A 19761-nucleotide genomic window follows, 5' to 3' on the forward strand; every position below is an offset into this window, starting at 1 on the left:
TCACTCCCAGGGTCAGGTACAGGGTTAGATACAGAGTAAAGCTCCCTCTACACTGTCCCATCAAACACTCCCAGGGCAGGTACAGGGTTAGATACAGAGTAAAGCTCCCTCTACACTGTCCCATCAAACACTCCCAGGGCAGGTACAGGGTTAGATACAGAGTAAAGCTCCCTCTACACTGTCCCGTCAAACACTCCCAGGGCAGGTACAGGGTTAGATACAGAGTAAAGCTCCCTCTACACTGTCCCATCAAACACTCCCAGGGCAGGTACAGGGTTAGATACAGAGTAAAGCTCCCTCTACACTGTCCCATCAAACACTCCCAGGGCAGGTACAGGGTTCGATACAGAGTAAAGCTCCCTCTACACTGTCCCATCAAACACTCCCAGGGCAGGTACAGGGTTAGATACAGAGTAAAGCTCCCTCTGCACTGTCCCATCAAACACTCCCAGGGTCAGGTACAGGGTTAGATACAGAGTAAAGCTCCCTCTACACTGTCCCCATCAAACACTCCCAGGGCAGGTACAGGGTTAGATACAGAGTAAAGCTCCCTCTACACTGTCCCGTCAAACACTCCCAGGATCAGGTACAGGGTTAGATACAGAGTAAAGCTCCCTCTACACTGTCCCATCAAACACTCCCAGGGTCAGGTACAGGGTTAGATACAGAGTAAAGCTCCCTCTACACTGTCCCGTCAAACACTCCCAGGGCAGGGACAGGGTTAGATACAGAGTAAAGCTCCCTCTACACTGTCCCGTCAAACACTCCCAGGGTCAGGTACAGGGTTAGATACAGAGTAAAGCTCCCTCTACACTGTCCCCATCAAACACTCCCAGGGCAGGTACAGGGTTAGATACAGAGTAAAGCTCCCTCTACACTGTCCCGTCAAACACTCCCAGGGTCAGGTACAGGGTTAGATACAGAGTAAAGCTCCCTCTACACTGTCCCGTCAAACACTCCCAGGGCAGGGACAGGGTTAGATACAGAGTAAAGCTCCCTCTACACTGTCCCGTCAAACACTCCCAGGGCAGGTACAGGGTTAGATACAGAGTAAAGCTCCCTCTACACTGGCCCATCAAACACTCCCAGGGCAGGTACAGGGTTAGATACAGAGTAAAGCTCCCTCTACACTGTCCCATCAAACACTCCCAGGGTCAGGTACAGGGTTAGATACAGAGTAAAGCTCCCTCTACACTGTCCCATCAAACACTCCCAGGGTCAGGTACAGGGTTAGATACAGAGTAAAGCTCCCTCTACACTGTCCCGTCAAACACTCCCAGGGCAGGTACAGGGTTAGATACAGAGTAAAGCTCCCTCGACACTGTCCCGTCAAACACTCCCAGGGCAGGTACAGGGTTAGATACAGAGTAAAGCTGCCTCTACACTGTCCCGTCAAACACTACCAGGGCAGGTACAGGGTTAGATACAGAGTAAAGCTCCCTCTACACTGTCCCATGAAACACTCCCAGGGCAGGTACAGGGTTAGATACAGAGTAAAGCTCCCTCCACACTGTCCCATCAAAGACTCCCAGAGCAGGGACAGGGGTGAGATGCAGAGTAAAGCTCCCTCCACACTGTCCCATCAAACACTCCCAGGGCAGGTACAGGGTTAGATACAGAGTAAAGCTCCCTCTACACTGTCCCATCAAACACTCCCAGGGCAGGGACAGGGTTCGATACAGAGTAAAGCTCCCTCTACACTGTCCCATCAAACACTCCCAGGGCAGGTACAGGGTTAAATACAGAGTAAAGCTCCCTCTACACTGTCCCATCAAACACTCCCAGGGTCAGGTACAGGGTTAGATACAGAGTAAAGCTCCCTCTACACTGTCCCATCAAACACTCCCAGGGCAGGTACAGGGTTAGATACAGAGTAAAGCTCCCTCTACACTGTCCCGTCAAACACTCCCAGGGCAGGTACAGGGTTAGATACAGAGTAAAGCTCCCTCTACACTGTCCCATCAAACACTCCCAGGGTCAGGTACAGGGTTAGATACAGAGTAAAGCTCCCTCTACACTGTCCCATCAAACACTCCCAGGGCAGGTACAGGGTTAGATACAGAGTAAAGCTCCCTCTACACTGTCCCATCAAACACTCCCAGGGCAGGTACAGGGTTAGATACAGAGTAAAGCTCCCTCTGCACTGTCCCGTCAAACACTCCCAGGGTCAGGTACAGGGTTAGATACAGAGTGAAGCTCCCTCTACACTGTCCCATCAAACACTCCCAGGGTCAGGTACAGGGTTAGATACAGAGTAAAGCTCCCTCTACACTGTCCCGTCAAACACTCCCAGGTCAGAGTAAAGCTCCCTCTACACTGTCCCGTCAAACACTCCCAGGATCAGGTACAGGGTTAGATACAGAGTAAAGCTCCCTCTACACTGTCCCATCAAACACTCCCAGGGTCAGGTACAGGGTTAGATACAGAGTAAAGCTCCCTCTACACTGTCCCGTCAAACACTCCCAGGGCAGGGACAGGGTTAGATACAGAGTAAAGCTCCCTCTACACTGTCCCGTCAAACACTCCCAGGGTCAGGTACAGGGTTAGATACAGAGTAAAGCTCCCTCTACACTGTCCCCATCAAACACTCCCAGGGCAGGTGCAGGGTTAGATACAGAGTAATGCTCCCTCTACACTGTCCCGTCAAACACTCCCAGGGTCAGGTACAGGGTTAGATACAGAGTAAAGCTCCCTCTACACTGTCCCGTCAAACACTCCCAGGGTCAGGTACAGGGTTAGATACAGAGTAAAGCTCCCTCTACACTGTCCCGTCAAACACTCCCAGGGCAGGTACAGGGTTAGATACAGAGTAAAGCTCCCTCTACACTGTCCCATCAAACACTCCCAGGGTCAGGTACAGGGTTAGATACAGAGTAAAGCTCCCTCTACACTGTCCCGTCAAACACTCCCAGGGCAGGTACAGGGTTAGATACAGAGTAAAGCTCCCTCGACACTGTCCCGTCAAACACTCCCAGGGCAGGTACAGGGTTAGATACAGAGTAAAGCTGCCTCTACACTGTCCCGTCAAACACTACCAGGGCAGGTACAGGGTTAGATACAGAGTAAAGCTCCCTCTACACTGTCCCATGAAACACTCCCAGGGCAGGTACAGGGTTAGATACAGAGTAAAGCTCCCTCCACACTGTCCCATCAAAGACTCCCAGAGCAGGGACAGGGGTGAGATGCAGAGTAAAGCTCCCTCCACACTGTCCCATCAAACACTCCCAGGGCAGGTACAGGGTTAGATACAGAGTAAAGCTCCCTCTACACTGTCCCATCAAACACTCCCAGGGCAGGGACAGGGTTCGATACAGAGTAAAGCTCCCTCTACACTGTCCCATCAAACACTCCCAGGGCAGGTACAGGGTTAAATACAGAGTAAAGCTCCCTCTACACTGTCCCATCAAACACTCCCAGGGTCAGGTACAGGGTTAGATACAGAGTAAAGCTCCCTCTACACTGTCCCATCAAACACTCCCAGGGCAGGTACAGGGTTAGATACAGAGTAAAGCTCCCTCTACACTGTCCCGTCAAACACTCCCAGGGCAGGTACAGGGTTAGATACAGAGTAAAGCTCCCTCTACACTGTCCCATCAAACACTCCCAGGGTCAGGTACAGGGTTAGATACAGAGTAAAGCTCCCTCTACACTGTCCCATCAAACACTCCCAGGGCAGGTACAGGGTTAGATACAGAGTAAAGCTCCCTCTACACTGTCCCATCAAACACTCCCAGGGCAGGTACAGGGTTAGATACAGAGTAAAGCTCCCTCTGCACTGTCCCGTCAAACACTCCCAGGGTCAGGTACAGGGTTAGATACAGAGTGAAGCTCCCTCTACACTGTCCCATCAAACACTCCCAGGGTCAGGTACAGGGTTAGATACAGAGTAAAGCTCCCTCTACACTGTCCCGTCAAACACTCCCAGGATCAGGTACAGGGTTAGATACAGAGTAAAGCTCCCTCTACACTGTCCCATCAAACACTCCCAGGGTCAGGTACAGGGTTAGATACAGAGTAAAGCTCCCTCTACACTGTCCCGTCAAACACTCCCAGGGCAGGGACAGGGTTAGATACAGAGTAAAGCTCCCTCTACACTGTCCCGTCAAACACTCCCAGGGTCAGGTACAGGGTTAGATACAGAGTAAAGCTCCCTCTACACTGTCCCCATCAAACACTCCCAGGGCAGGTACAGGGTTAGATACAGAGTAAAGCTCCCTCTACACTGTCCCGTCAAACACTCCCAGGGTCAGGTACAGGGTTAGATACAGAGTAAAGCTCCCTCTACACTGTCCCGTCAAACACTCCAGGGCAGGGACAGGGTTAGATACAGAGTAAAGCTCCCTCTACACTGTCCCGTCAAACACTCCCAGGGCAGGTACAGGGTTAGATACAGAGTAAAGCTCCCTCTACACTGGCCCATCAAACACTCCCAGGGCAGGTACAGGGTTAGATACAGAGTAAAGCTCCCTCTACACTGTCCCGTCAAACACTCCCAGGGTCAGGTACAGGGTTAGATACAGAGTAAAGCTCCCTCTACACTGTCCCGTCAAACACTCCCAGGGCAGGTACAGGGTTAGATACAGAGTAAAGCTCCCTCTACACTGTCCCATCAAACACTCCCAGGGTCAGGTACAGGTTAGATACAGAGTAAAGCTCCCTCTACACTGTCCCGTCAAACACTCCCAGGGCAGGTACAGGGTTAGATACAGAGTAAAGCTCCCTCGACACTGTCCCGTCAAACACTCCCAGGGCAGGTACAGGGTTAGATACAGAGTAAAGCTCCCTCTACACTGTCCCGTCAAACACTACCAGGGCAGGTACAGGGTTAGATACAGAGTAAAGCTCCCTCTACACTGTCCCATGAAACACTCCCAGGGCAGGTACAGGGTTAGATACAGAGTAAAGCTCCCTCCACACTGTCCCATCAAAGACTCCCAGAGCAGGGACAGGGGTGAGATGCAGAGTAAAGCTCCCTCCACACTGTCCCATCAAACACTCCCAGGGCAGGTACAGGGTTAGATACAGAGTAAAGCTCCCTCTACACTGTCCCATCAAACACTCCCAGGGCAGGGACAGGGTTCGATACAGAGTAAAGCTCCCTCTACACTGTCCCATCAAACACTCCCAGGGCAGGTACAGGGTTAGATACAGAGTAAAGCTCCCTCTACACTGTCCCATCAAACACTCCCAGGGTCAGGTACAGGGTTAGATACAGAGTAAAGCTCCCTCTACACTGTCCCATCAAACACTCCCAGGGCAGGTACAGGGTTAGATACAGAGTAAAGCTCCCTCTACACTGTCCCGTCAAACACTCCCAGGGCAGGTACAGGGTTAGATACAGAGTAAAGCTCCCTCTACACTGTCCCATCAAACACTCCCAGGGTCAGGTACAGGGTTAGATACAGAGTAAAGCTCCCTCTACACTGTCCCATCAAACACTCCCAGGGCAGGTACAGGGTTAGATACAGAGTAAAGCTCCCTCTACACTGTCCCATCAAACACTCCCAGGGCAGGTACAGGGTTAGATACAGAGTAAAGCTCCCTCTGCACTGTCCCGTCAAACACTCCCAGGGTCAGGTACAGGGTTAGATACAGAGTGAAGCTCCCTCTACACTGTCCCATCAAACACTCCCAGGGTCAGGTACAGGGTTAGATACAGAGTAAAGCTCCCTCTACACCGTCCCATCAAACACTCCCAGAGCAGGTACAGGGTTAGATACAGAGTAAAGCTCCCTCTACACTGTCCCATCAAACACTCCCAGGGCAGGTACAGGGTTAGATACAGAGTAAAGCTCCCTCCACACTGTCCCATCAAACACTCCCAGGGGCACGGAGTGGGGCACAGAGTGATGAGATCCCGCTCGTTCCCACTTACCCGCCTCGCTTTGCTCTGATACTTCACGGCTTTCTTGGTGTCCGAAACTGCCCTCTCGACATAATCCACAGAATGGTCCACGTTGTACTCAATGCGGTCGATCATTTCACCCTGGGTGGGGGTGGGCGGGCGGGGTGGGTGGGTGGGTGTTGGGGAGCGGAGGACGGGGAAAGGGCAAGGGGTGAGGCGGGGGGGGTGGGGGTGGGGAGAGATACACACAGTTAAAGGCGAATCCATCGCGGGTCCCACCCCCCGGAAGTGGGCCGGACGCCCCCTTCCCCCTTTCCGACGGCCAACTCTCCGACTCCAGGCCTCCCTCCCGCCCCGGCCCCCTCTCTGAGGAACGTCTCGTCGATCCCGGTCGGGAGCTTTCGGGGGCCCGCGCCTCGGCCGGGCGCGGAGCGCGGCCAACCTGACCGCCAGGCCCGAGCCGGAGCCTGGGCCTTTCCTGCTGCCCGGGCCCAGGCGGGGGAGGGGGGGCGGCGGTGGCGGGCCTCACCTGGCTCTCCACCAGCATGGCCATGTCGACGAACATGTCGTGGAGCTCCCGGATGGTGTTCTCCAGTTTGATGATTTCGGTGTGACGGGTCTCAATCTCGTTGAGGGCCTGTTGGTGATCTTCGAGTCCATGGTGATCTGAAGACGAGGAGGTGGGAGGGCGGGGGAGGGGAGGGGGGGTCAGAGAGGGAGGGGGGAGGGGGTGGGGGGTCAGAGAGGGAGGGGGGAGTGGGGGGGTGGGGGGAGGAAGAAAAGGTGGAACGGTCAGCGAGAGGCCCGCCGTGACCCTCAACCGCCGCTCCCCACCCCCCGGGCCTATCGCCCCCTCCGCCACCGTCCAGTGCTCGCTGGACCCGCACTGACCCCTCACCCCCCCCCCCATCGTCCTCGCGTTCAGAGCCCCTCCGTGGACCCTCGCCCCCCCGCCGCCCGCCCACCGATCTCTGGGACCTCCTCCAGCCCCCCCGACGACCCTCCCAGGTCTCTGCCCTGCTCCAACTCCGGCCTCTTGACCATCGCCCCGGCTCGCATCGCTCCCCGAGCTCTGGAGTTCCCTCCCGATACCTCCCTCCCTCCCTCTCTCTCTCCGTCCCCCTCTCTCTCTCTCTCTCTCCTCACCTCTCTCTCTCTCATCTCTCTCTCTCCCTCTCTCTCTCCCCACTCTCTCTCGTCTCTCTCTCTCCCTCTCTCTCTCCCACACTCTCTCTCCCCACTCTCCTCTCTCCCTCTCTCTCTCTCTCCTCTCTCTCTCTCTCCCTCCCTCTCCCTCTCCCTCTCTCTCTCTCCCTCTCCCTCTCCCTCTCCCCACTCTCTCTCTCTCTCCCCACTCCTCTCTCTCCTCTCTCTCCCTCTCCCCACTCTCTCTCTCTCTCCCTCTCCCCACTCTCTCCCTCTCTCTCTCTCTCCACTCTCTCTCTCTTCCTCTCCCCACTCTCTCTCTCTCTCTCTCTCTCCCTCTCCCCACTCCCTCTCTCTCCCTCTCCCCCACTCTCTCTCTCTCCCTCTCCCCACTCCCACTCTCTCTCTCTCCCTCTCCCCCACTCCTCTCCTCGCCCCACTCCCTCTCCCCACTCTCTCTCTCTCCCTCTCCCCACTCTCTCTCTCTCCCTCTCCCCACTCTCTCCCTCTCCCTCTCCCCACTCTCCTCCCTCTCCCCACTCTCTCTCTCTCCCCTCTCCCCCACTCCCTCTCTCTCCCTCTCCCCACTCCCACTCTCTCCCTCTCCCCACTCCCTCTCTCCCCCTCCCACTCCCACTCTCTCCCACTCCCACTCCCCTCTCCCCACTCCCACTCTCTCCCACTCCCCTCTCCCTCCTCTCCCTCCCTCTCCTCCCTCTCCCCTCTCTCACCTCACCCACCCTCCTCTCCCTCCCTCTCCCTCTCCCTCTCTCCCTCTCTCTCCTCTCTCCCCCTCTCTCCCTCTCTCCCTCTCTCCCTCTCCCCCTCTCTCTCCCTCCTCCCCCCCTCTCTCTCCCCACTCCTCTCTCCCTCTCTCTCCCCACTCTCTCTCTCTCTCCCCACTCTCTCTCTCCCTCTCTCCCCACTCTCTCTCTCTCCCCACTCTCTCTCTCTCTCCCCACTCTCCCTCTCTCTCACTCTCCCCACTCTCTCTCTCTCTCTCTCCCTCTCCCCACTCTCTCTCTCTCCCTCTCCCCACTCTCTCCTCTCCCTCTCTCCCTCCCACTCCTCTCTCTCCTCTCCCCTCTCTCTCCCTCACCCTCCCTCTCTCTCCCTCTCCCCCTCTCTCTCCCTCTCTCTCCCTCTCCCCCTCTCTCCCTCTCTCCCTCTCCCCCTCTCTCTCTCTCCCCACTCTCTCTCTCCCTCTCTCTCCCCACTCTCTCTCCCTCTCTCCCCACTCTCTCTCTCCCTCTCTCCCCACTCTCTCTCTCCCTCTCCCCACTCTCTCTCTCCCTCTCTCCCCACTCACTCTCTCTCTCCCCCACTCTCTCTCCTCTCCCCACACACTCTCTCTCTCTCTCTCCCCACTCTCCCTCTCTCCCCACTCTCTCTCTCTCTCTCTCCCTCTCCCTCTCCCTCTCCCCACTCTCTCTCTCTCCCTCTCCCCACCTCTCCCTCTCCCTCTCTCTCTCCCCACTCCCTCACACTCCCTCCCTCTCCCCACTCCCTCCCTCTCCCCACTCCCTCTCTCTCCCTCTCCCTCTCCACTCCCTCTCCCTCCCTCTCCCTCTCCCCACTCCCTCTCTCTCCCTCTCCCCTCTCTCCTCTCCCTCCCTCCCCCTCTCTCCCACTCCCTCCCTCTCCCTCTCTCCCCTCCCTCCCTCTCCCTCCCTCCCCTCTCTCCTCTCCCCCTCTCACCCTCTCCCCTCTCTCCCTCTCCCTCCCTCTCCTCTCCCCACTCCCTCCCTCCCCTCTCTCCACTCCCTCCCTCTCCCCTCTCTCCCACTCCCTCCCTCTCCCCTCTCTCCCCTCTCCCCTCTCTCCCTCTCTCCCTCTCCCTCCCTCTCCCTCCCTCCTCTCCCTCTCTCCCTCTCTCCCCTCTCTCCCCTCTCTCCCTCTCCCCACTCCCTCTCTCTCCCTCCCTCTCTCCCTCCCTCCCCTCTCCCCACTCCCTCCCTCTCCCTCCCTCCCCCTCTCTCCCTCTCCCCTCTCTCCCACTCCCTCTCTCTCCCTCTCCCCACTCCCTCTCTCTCCCTCCCTCTCTCCCTCCCTCTCCCTCTCCCCACTCCCTCCCTCTCCCCACTCCCTCTCTCTCCCTCTCCCCCTCCCCACTCCCTCCCTCTCCCTCCCTCCCCCTCTCTCCCACTCCCTCCCTCTCCCTCCCTCCCCCTCTCTCCCTCCCCCTCTCCCCACTCCCTCCCTCTCCCTCCTCCCCCTCTCTCCCACTCCCTCCCTCCCCCTCTCCCCACTCCCTCCCTCTCCCTCCCTCCCCCTCTCTCCACTCCCTCCCTCTCCCTCCCTCTCCCTCCCCCTCTCTCCCCACTCCCTCTCTCTCCCTCTCCCCACTCCCTCTCTCTCCCTCCCTCTCTCCCTGCCTCTCCCTCTCCCCACTCCCTCCCTCTCCCTCCCTCCCCCTCTCTCCCTCTCCCTCTCCCCCTCTCTCCCACTCCCTCCCTCCCCCTCTCCCACTCCCTCCCTCTCCCTCCCCCCCCCCTCTCTCCCACTCCCTCCCTCTCCCTCCCTCCCCCTCTCTCCCACTCCCTCCCTCTCCCTCCCTCCCCCTCTCTCCCTCTCCCCTCTCTCCCCACTCCCTCTCTCTCCCTCCTTCTCCCTCTCCCCACTCCCTCCCCTCTCCCTCCCCCTCTCTCCCTCTCCCCTCTCTCCCTCTCCCCTCTCCCCCTCTCTCCCTCTCCCTCCCTCTCCCTCTCCCCACTCCCTCCCTCTCCCTCTCTCCCTCTCCCCTCTCTCCCTCTCCCTCCCTCTCCCCACTCCCTCCCTCTCCCTCTCTCCCTCTCCCTCCCTCTCCCCTCTCTCCCTCTCCCTCCCTCTCCCTCTCCCTCCCTCTCCCCTCTCTCCCTCTCCCCTCTCCCTCCCTCTCCCCTCTCCCTCCCTCTCCCCTCTCCCTCCCTCTCCCCTCTCCCTCCCTCTCCCCTCTCCCTCCCTCTCCCCTCTCCCTCCCTCTCCCCTCTCCCTCTCCCTCTCCCTCTCTCCCCACTCTCTCTCTCCCTCTCCCTCCCCCTCTCCCTCTCTCCCCACTCTCTCTCTCCCTCTCCCTCCCTCCCTCCTCCTTTAAGACACCCCTTAAAACCTCCATCGTTGACTGATCTTTTGGTCACCTGTGCTAATATCGCCTTATGAGGCTCAGGGACAGATTTTGTTCAATAATCGCGCCTGCAAGGATTATTCCAGAAAAGGCGCTATATAAATGCAAGTTGTTGTTGTTGGTTAGACTTCCTCCATTAAGTTGTCAGTCGGAGCTCAGCGCCTCTGACTCTCTCCATCCCCCGCCCCACGACCCGAGTCTGAAGGTCGAGGGTTCGAGCCCCACACACACTCCAGAGACTCGAGCCCCAATAATCCAGGCCTGACATTCCCCGGCTGCCCAGTACTGAGGGAGCGCCGCACTGTCGGAGGGTCGGTACCGAGGGAGCGCCGCGCTGTCGGAGGGTCGGTACCGAGGGAGCGCCGCGCTGTCGGAGGGTCGGTGCCGAGGGAGCGCCGCACTGTCGGAGGGTCAGTACTGAGGGAGCGCCGCACTGTCGGAGGGTCAGTACTGAGGGAGCGCCGCACTGTCGGAGGGTCGGTACTGAGGGAGCGCCGCGCTGTCGGAGGGTCGGTACTGAGGGAGCGCCGCACTGTCGGAGGTGCCGTCTTTCGGATGAGACATTAAACCGAGGGCCCCGTCTGCCCCTCTCAGGTGGGTGTAAAAGATCCCACGGCCCACTATTGGAAGAAGAGCAGGGGGGAGTTCTCCCCAGGGTCCTGGGGCCGATATTTATCCCTCGACCAACATCACTAAAAAAAACAGATGATCTGGGTCATTCTCACATTGCTGTTTGTGGGATCTTGCTGTGCACAAATTGTCTGCTGCGTTTCCCACATTACAACAGGGACCGCACTTCACAAAAAAGTCCCTCATTGGCCGTGAAACACTTTGGGACGTCCTGAGGTGGTGAAAGGGGCTGGAGAATTGGGAGTGAGTTCTCTCTTTAAAAGGGGTCCCCGATGTGGAGACTCTCTCTTTAAAAGGGGTCCCTGATGGTGAGACTCTCTCTTTAAAAGGGGTCCCTGATGGTGAGACTCTCTCTTTAAAAGGGCTCCCTGATGGTGAGACTCTCTCTTTAAAAGGGGTCCCTGATGGTGAGACTCTCTCTTTAAAAGGGGTCCCTGATGGTGAGACTCTCTCTTTAAAAGGGGTCCCTGATGGGGAGACTCCCTCTTTAAAAGGGGTCCCTGATGGGGAGACTCCCTCTTTAAAAGGGGTCCCTGATGGGGAGACTCCCTCTTTAAAAGGGGTCCCTGATGGGGAGACTCCCTCTTTAAAAGGGGTCCCTGATGGTGAGACTCCCTCTTTAAAAGGGGTCCCTGATGGGGAGACTCTCTCTTTAAAAGGGGTCCCTGATGGTGAGACTCCCTCTTTAAAAGGGGTCCCTGATGGGGAGACTCCCTCTTTAAAAGGGGTCCCTGATGGGGAGACTCTCTCTTTAAAAGGGGTCCCTGATGGTGAGACTCTCTCTTTAAAAGGGGTCCCTGATGGTGAGACTCTCTCTTTAAAAGGGGTCCCTGATGGGGAGACTCTCTCTTTAAAAGGGGTCCCTGATGGGGAGACTCTCTCTTTAAAAGGGGTCCCTGATGGTGAGACTCTCTCTTTAAAAGGGGTCCCTGATGGGGAGACTCCCTCTTTAAAAGGGGTCCCTGATGGTGAGACTCCCTCTTTAAAAGGGGTCCCTGATGGTGAGACTCCCTCTATAAAAGGGGTCCCTGATGGGAAGACTCTCTCTTTAAAAGGGGTCCCTGATGGGGAGACTCTCTCTTTAAAAGGGGTCCCTGATGGGGAGACTCTCTCTTTAAAAGGGGTCCCTGATGGTGAGACTCTCTCTTTAAAAGGGGTCCCTGATGGGGAGACTCCCTCTTTAAAAGGGGTCCCTGATGGTGAGACTCCCTCTTTAAAAGGGGCCCCTGATGGTGAGACTCTCTCTTTAAAAGGGGTCCCTGATGGTGAGACTCTCTCTTTAAAAGGGGTCCCTGATGGGGAGACTCTCTCTTTAAAAGGGGCCCCTGATGGTGAGACTCTCTCTTTAAAAGGGGTCCCTGATGGTGAGACTCCCTCTTTAAAAGGGGTCCCTGATGGTGAGACTCTCTCTTTAAAAGGGGTCCCTGATGGGGAGACTCCCTCTTTAAAAGGGGTCCCTGATGGGGAGACTCTCTCTTTAAAAGGGGTCCCTGATGGTGAGACTCTCTCTTTAAAAGGGGTCCCTGATGGGGAGACTCCCTGTTTAAAAGGGGTCCCTGATGGTGAGACTCCCTCTTTAAAAGGGGTCCCTGATGGGGAGACTCCCTCTTTAAAAGGGGTCCCTGATGGGGAGACTCTCTCTTTAAAAGGGGTCCCTGATGGTGAGACTCTCTCTTTAAAAGGGGTCCCTGATGGTGAGACTCCCTCTTTAAAAGGGGTCCCTGATGGGGAGATTCCCTCTTTAAAAGGGGAAATGATGGGGAGACTCTCTCTTTAAAAGGGGTCCCTGATGGTGAGACTCCCTCTTTAAAAGGGGTCCCTGATGGGGAGACTCCCTCTTTAAAAGGGGTCCCTGATGGGGAGACTCTCTCTTTAAAAGGGGACCCTGATGGTGAGACTCTCTCTTTAAAAGGGGTCCCTGATGGTGAGACTCTCTCTTTAAAAGGGGTCCCTGATGGGGAGACTCTCTCTTTAAAAGGGGTCCCTGATGGGGAGACTCTCTCTTTAAAAGGGGTCCCTGATGGGGAGACTCTCTCTTTAAAAGGGGCCCCTGATGGTGAGACTCTCTCTTTAAAAGGTTCCCTGATGGGGAGACTCCCTCTTTAAAAGGGGTCCCTGATGGGGAGACTCTCTCTTTAAAAGGGGTCCCTGATGGTGAGACTCTCTCTTTAAAAGGGGTCCCTGATGGGGAGACTCCCTCTTTAAAAGGGGTCCCTGATGGTGAGACTCCCTCTTTAAAAGGGGTCCCTGATGGTGAGACTCCCTCTTTAAAAGGGGTCCCTGATGGGGAGACTCTCTCTTTAAAAGGGGTCCCTGATGGTGAGACTCTCTCTTTAAAAGGAGTCCCTGATGGTGAGACTCTCTCTTTAAAAGGGGTCCCCGATGGGGAGACCCTCTCTTTAAAAGGGGTCCCTGATGGGGAGACTCTCTCTTTAAAAGGGGTCCCTGATGGTGAGACTCTCTCTTTAAAAGGGGTCCCTGATGGGGAGACTCTCTCTTTAAAAGGGGTCCCTGATGGTGAGACTCTCTCTTTAAAAGGGGTCCCTGATGGGGAGACTCCCTCTTTAAAAGGGGTCCCTGATGGTGAGACTCCCTCTTTAAAAGGGGTCCCTGATGGGGAGACTCTCTCTTTAAAAGGGGTCCCTGATGGTGAGACTCTCTCTTTAAAAGGGGTCCCTGATGGGGAGACTCTCTCTTTAAAAGGGGTCCCTGATGGTGAGACTCTCTCTTTAAAAGGGGTCCCTGATGGTGAGACTCCCTCTTTAAAAGGGGTCCCTGATGGTGAGACTCCCTCTTTAAAAGGGGTCCCTGATGGGGAGACTCTCTCTTTAAAAGGGGTCCCTGATGGTGAGACTCTCTCTTTAAAAGGGGTCCCTGATGGTGAGACTCTCTCTTTAAAAGGGGTCCCTGATGGGGAGACTCCCTCTTTAAAAGGGGTCCCTGATGGTGAGACTCCCTCTTTAAAAGGGGTCCCTGATGGGGAGACTCCCTCTTTAAAAGGGGTCCCTGATGGGGAGACTCCCTCTTTAAAAGGGGTCCCTGATGGGGAGACTCCCTCTTTAAAAGGGGTCCCTGATGGGGAGATTCCCTCTTTAAAAGGGGTCCCTGATGGGGAGACTCCCTCTTTAAAAGGGGTCCCTGATGGTGAGACTCTCTCTTTAAAAGGGGTCCCTGATGGGGAGACTCTCTCTTTAAAAGGGGTCCCTGATGGGGAGACTCCCTCTTTAAAAGGGGTCCCTGATGGTGAGACTCCCTCTTTAAAAGGGGTCCCTGATGGGGAGACTCCCTCTTTAAAAGGGGTCCCTGATGGGGAGACTCCCTCTTTAAAAGGGGTCCCTGATGGGGAGACTCCCTCTTTAAAAGGGGTCCCTGATGGGGAGATTCCCTCTTTAAAAGGGGTCCCTGATGGGGAGACTCCCTCTTTAAAAGGGGTCCCTGATGGTGAGACTCTCTCTTTAAAAGGGGTCCCTGATGGGGAGACTCTCTCTTTAAAAGGGGTCCCTGATGGTGAGACTCTCTCTTTAAAAGGGGTCCCTGATGGGGAGACTCCCTCTTCAGCCAAACTCCAATCCAGTCTGAGGTGAACCAATCGGTCGCTGCAACTCACATCGTCGGTGAAGATCGCCAGTTTCCCACTCTCCAACATGTCCTCCAGTTCCTCGTTCGTCGTCGTTCGACCAGCTACAGGGCGAAAATGAGACTGGTCAGTGTAATCGGTTCGAGTCTGTGTGATTACTGAGTGTGTGATTCTAGTCCCTGTGATTACTGAGTGTGTGATTCTAGTCTCTGTGATTACTGAGTGTGTGATTCTAGTCCCTGTGATTACTGAGTGTGTGATTCTAGTCCCTGTGATTACTGAGTGTGTGATTCTAGTCTCTGTGATTACTGAGTGTGTGATTCTAGTCCCTGTGATTACTGAGTGTGTGATTCTAGTCTCTGTGATTACTGAGTGTGTGATTCTAGTCCCTGTGATTACTGAGTGTGTGATTCTAGTCTCTGTGATTACTGAGTGTGTGATTCTAGTCTGTGTGATTACTGAGTGTGTGATTCTGGTCCCTGTGATTACTGAGTGTGTGATTCTAGTCCCTGTGATTACTGAGTGTGTGATTCTAGTCCCTGTGATTACTGAGTGTGTGATTCTAGTCTCTGTGATTACTGAGTGTGTGATTCTAGTCTCTGTGATTACTGAGTGTGTGATTCTAGTCCCTGTGATTACTGAGTGTGTGATTCTAGTCCCTGTGATTACTGAGTGTGTGATTCTAGTCCCTGTGATTACTGAGTGTGTGATTCTAGTCTCTGTGATTACTGAGTGTGTGATTCTAGTCTCTGTGATTACTGAGTGTGTGATTCTCGTCTCTGTGATTACTGAGTGTGTGATTCTAGTCCCTGTGATTACTGAGTGTGTGATTCTAGTCCCTGTGATTACTGAGTGTGTGATTCTAGTCTCTGTGATTACTGAGTGTGTGATTCTAGTCTCTGTGATTACTGAGTGTGTGATTCTAGTCTCTGTGATTACTGAGTGTGTGATTCTAGTCTCTGTGATTACTGAGTGTGTGATTCTAGTCTCTGTGATTACTGAGTGTGTGATTCTAGTCTCTGTGATTACTGAGTGTGTGATTCTAGTCCCTGTGATTACTGAGTGTGTGATTCTAGTCTCTGTGATCACTGAGTGTGTGATTCTAGTCTCTGTGATTACTGAGTGTGTGATTCTAGTCTCTGTGATTACTGAGTGTGTAATTCTAGTCTCTGTGATTACTGAGTGTGTGATTCTAGTCCCTGTGATTACTGAGTGTGTGATTCTAGTCCCTGTGATTACTGAGTGTGTGATTCTAGTCTCGGTGATTACTGAGTGTGTGATTCTAGTCTCTGTGATTACTGAGTGTGTGATTCTAGTCCCTGTGATTACTGAGTGTGTGATTCTAGTCCCTGTGATTACTGAGTGTGTGATTCTAGTCTCTGTGATTACTGAGTGTGTGATTCTAGTCCCTGTGATTACTGAGTGTGTGATTCTAGTCTCTGTGATTACTGAGTGTGTGATTCTAGTCCCTGTGATTACTGAGTGTGTGATTCTAGTCTCGGTGATTCCTGAGTGTGTGATTCTAGTCTCTGTGATTACTGAGTGTGTGATTCTAGTCTCGGTGATTCCTGAGTGTGTGATTCTAGTCTCGGTGATTCCTGAGTGTGTGATTCTAGTCTCTGTGATTACTGAGTGTGTGATTCTAGTCCCTGTGATTACTGAGTGTGTGATTGTAGTCTCGGTGATTCCTGAGTGTGTGATTCTAGTCTCGGTGATTACTGAGTGTGTGATTCTAGTCTCTGTGATTACTGAGTGTGTGATTCTAGTCTCTGTGATTACTGAGTGTGTGATTCTAGTCCCTGTGATTACTGAGTGTGTGATTCTAGTCTCTGTGATTACTGAGTGTGTGATTCTAGTCTCGGTGATTACTGAGTGTGTGATTCTAGTCCCTGTGATTACTGAGTGTGTGATTCTAGTCTCTGTGATTACTGAGTGTGTGATTCTAGTCCCTGTGATTACTGAGTGTGTGATTCTAGTCTCTGTGATTACTGAGTGTGTGATTCTAGTCTCGGTGATTCCTGAGTGTGTGATTGTAGTCTCTGTCGTTGCCGAGTGTAATTTTACAGCCCCCTCCCGTCTCTTGGGGCTGAATTCTTGTCGTCACTTACTGATTTCCAACTGTCTCTGGATCCTATCTTTGCAACGATCCCGATACTTGGACTGAGTCGCATTGTATTCAGTCATGACCTCGACAAATTTGCGAGACAGCGTGGAGTGCTGGATTGAGAGAGAGAGAGAGAGAGAGAGAGAGAGTGGGGAGCTGATTAATTTGAGGAAGGAAAGGTCTTTCAACCGGGTGAGGACAGATGGAGAGGTGGAGATTTTCGGAAGGACGAGCAACCAGTTGGAGGCCGTGATCGAATCCTCACTCATCGCCCCCATCATCCGTGTTCACAAACACTGTGGCTACGAGAGCAGGTCAGAGGCTGGGTATTCTGCGGCGAGTGACTCACCTCCTGACTCCCCAAAGCCTTTCCGCCATCTACAAGGCACAAGTCAGGAGTGTGATGGAATACTCTCCACTTGCCTGGATGAGTGCAGCTCCAACAAGACTCAAGACGCTCGACACCATCCAGGACAAATCAGCCCGCTCGATCGGCAGCCCATCCCCCACCTTAAACACCCACTCCCTCCACCACCGACTCACCGTGGCTGCAGTGTGTCCTGTCTGCAGGATGCAAACTCGCCAAGGGTTCATCGACAGCACCTCCCAAACCCCCGACCTCCACCACCCAGAGGGACAAGGGCAGCAGGTGCATGGGAATAACATCGCCTCAAAGATCCCCCCTCTCCGAGTCACACTCACCGCCTCCTATATCGGCCGTTCCCTCGTCGTCTGACGCACTGTGAGACCCGGTCCCAGAGGGGGAAAGGACAGTGTATCTAACGCACTGTGAGACCCGGTCCCAGAGGGGGAAAGGACAGTGTATCTAACGCACTGTGAGACCCGGTCCCAGAGGGGGAAAGGACAGTGTATCTAACGCACTGTGAGACCCGGTCCCAGAGGGGGAAAGGACAGTGTATCTAACGCACTGTGAGACCCGGTCCCAGAGGGGGAAAGGACAGTGTATCTAACGCACTGTGAGACCCGGTCCCAGAGGGGGAAAGGACAGTGTATCTAACGCACTGTGAGACCCGGTCCCAGAGGGGGAAAGGACAGTGTATCTAATACACTGAGAGACCCGGTCACAGAGGGGGAAAGGACAGTGTATCTAACGCACTGTGAGACCCGGTCCCAGAGGGGGAAAGGACAGTGTATCTAACGCACTGTGAGACCCGGTCCCAGAGGGGGAAAGGACAGTGTATCTAACGCACTGTGAGACCCGGTCCCAGAGGGGGAAAGGATAGTGTATCTAACGCACTGTGAGACCCGGTCCCAGAGGGGGAAAGGACAGTGTATCTAACGCACTGTGAGACCCGGTCCCAGAGGGGGAAAGGACAGTGTATCTAACGCACTGTGAGACCCGGTCCCAGAGGGGGAAAGGACAGTGTATCTAACGCACTGTGAGACCCGGTCCCAGAGGGGGAAAGGACAGTGTATCTAACGCACTGTGAGACCTGGTCCCAGAGGGGGAAAGGACAGTGTATCTAACGCACTGTGAGACCCGGTCCCAGAGGGGGAAAGGACAGTGTATCTAACGCACTGTGAGATCCGGTCCCAGAGGGGGAAAGGACAGTGTATCTAACGCACTGTGAGACCCGGTCCCAGAGGGGGAAAGGACAGTGTATCTAACGCACTGTGAGACCCGGTCCCAGAGGGGGAAAGGACAGTGTATCTAACGCACTGTGAGACCCGGTCCCAGAGGGGAAAAGACAGTGTATCTAACGCACTGTGAGACCCGGTCCCAGAGGGGGAAAGGACAGTGTATCTAACGCGCTGTGAGACCCGGTCCCAGAGGGGGAAAGGACAGTGTATCTAACGCACTGAGAGACCCGGTCCCAGAGGGGGAAAGGACAGTGTATCTAACGCACTGTGAGACCCGGTCCCAGAGGGGGAAAGGACAGTGTATCTAACGCACTGTGAGACCCGGTCCCAGAGGGGGAAAGGACAGTGTATCTAACGCACTGTGAGACCCGGTCCCAGAGGGGGAAAGGACAGTGTATCTAACGCACTGTGAGACCCGGTCCCAGAGGGGGAAAGGACAGTGTATCTAACGCACTGTGAGACCCGGTCCCAGAGGGGGAAAGGACAGTGTATCTAACGCACTGTGAGACCCGGTCCCAGAGGGGGAAAGGACAGTGTATCTAACGCACTGTGAGACCCGGTCCCAGAGGGGGAAAGGACAGTGTATCTAACGCACTGTGAGACCCGGTCCCAGAGGGGGAAAGGACAGTGTATCTAACGCACTGTGAGACCCGGTCCCAGAGGGGGAAAGGACAGTGTATCTAACGCACTGTGAGACCCGGTCCCAGAGGGGGAAAGGACAGTGTGTCTAACGCAGTGTGAGACCCGGTCCCAGAGGGGGAAAGGACAGTGTATCTAACACACTGTGAGACCCGGTCCCAGAGGGGGAAAGGACAGTGTATCTAACGCACTGTGAGACCCGGTCCCAGAGGGGGAAAGGACAGTGTATCTAACGCACTGTGAGACCCGGTCCCAGAGGGGGAAAGGACAGTGTATCTAACGCACTGTGAGACCCGGTCCCAGAGTGGGAAAGGACAGTGTGTCTAACACACTGTGAGACCCGGTCCCAGAGGGGGAAAGGACAGTGTATCTAACGCACTGTGAGACCCGGTCCCAGAGGGGGAAAGGACAGTGTATCTAACGCACTGTGAGACCCGGTCCCAGAGGGGGGAAAGGACAGTGTATCTCACGCACTGTGAGACCCGGTCCCAGAGGGGGAAAGGACAGTGTATCTAACACACTGTGAGACCCAGTCCCAGAGGGGGAAAGGACAGTGTATCTCACGCACTGTGAGACCCGGTCCCAGAGGGGGAAAGGACAGTGTATCTCACGCACTGTGAGACCCGGTCCCAGAGGGGGAAAGGACAGTGTATCTAACGCACTGGGAGACCCGGTCCCAGAGGGGGAAAGGACAGTGTATCTAACGCACTGTGAGACCCGGTCCCAGAGGGGGAAAGGACAGTGTATCTAACGCACTGTGAGACCCGGTCCCAGAGGGGGAAAGGACAGTGTATCTCACGCACTGTGAGACCCGGTCCCAGAGGGGGAAAGGACAGTGTATCTCACGCACTGTGAGACCCGGTCCCAGAGGGGGAAAGGACAGTGTATCTAACGCACTGTGAGACCCGGTCCCAGAGGGGGAAAGGACAGTCTATCTAACACACTGTGAGACCCGGTCCCAGAGGGGGAAAGGACAGTGTATCTAACGCACTGTGAGACCCGGTCCCAGAGGGGGAAGGGACAGTGTATCTAACACACTGTGAGACCCGGTCCCAGAGGGGGAAAGGACAGTGTATCTAACGCACTGTGAGACCCGGTCCCAGAAAGCCGTCCCC

General features: G+C 55.0%; 1 protein-coding gene across 1 annotated transcript in view; it reads right to left on the reverse strand.

Moving 5' to 3' along the window:
* LOC137310265 (uncharacterized) overlaps positions 1 to 19761 on the reverse strand; it is a gene marked incomplete at its 5' end in the record, with an annotated part of 82191 nt that overhangs the window by 1754 nt on the left and 60676 nt on the right. Inside the window, 5 exon segments of the mRNA XM_067978161.1 lie at positions 5876 to 5986; positions 6375 to 6490; positions 6493 to 6511; positions 14332 to 14405; positions 16410 to 16518. Coding sequence (XP_067834262.1) covers positions 5876 to 5986; positions 6375 to 6490; positions 6493 to 6511; positions 14332 to 14405; positions 16410 to 16518 — 429 coding nt within the window.

This window comes from Heptranchias perlo, unplaced genomic scaffold (assembly GCF_035084215.1).
Source record: "Heptranchias perlo isolate sHepPer1 unplaced genomic scaffold, sHepPer1.hap1 HAP1_SCAFFOLD_237, whole genome shotgun sequence".
Classification (NCBI taxonomy): Eukaryota; Metazoa; Chordata; class Chondrichthyes; order Hexanchiformes; family Hexanchidae; genus Heptranchias; species Heptranchias perlo.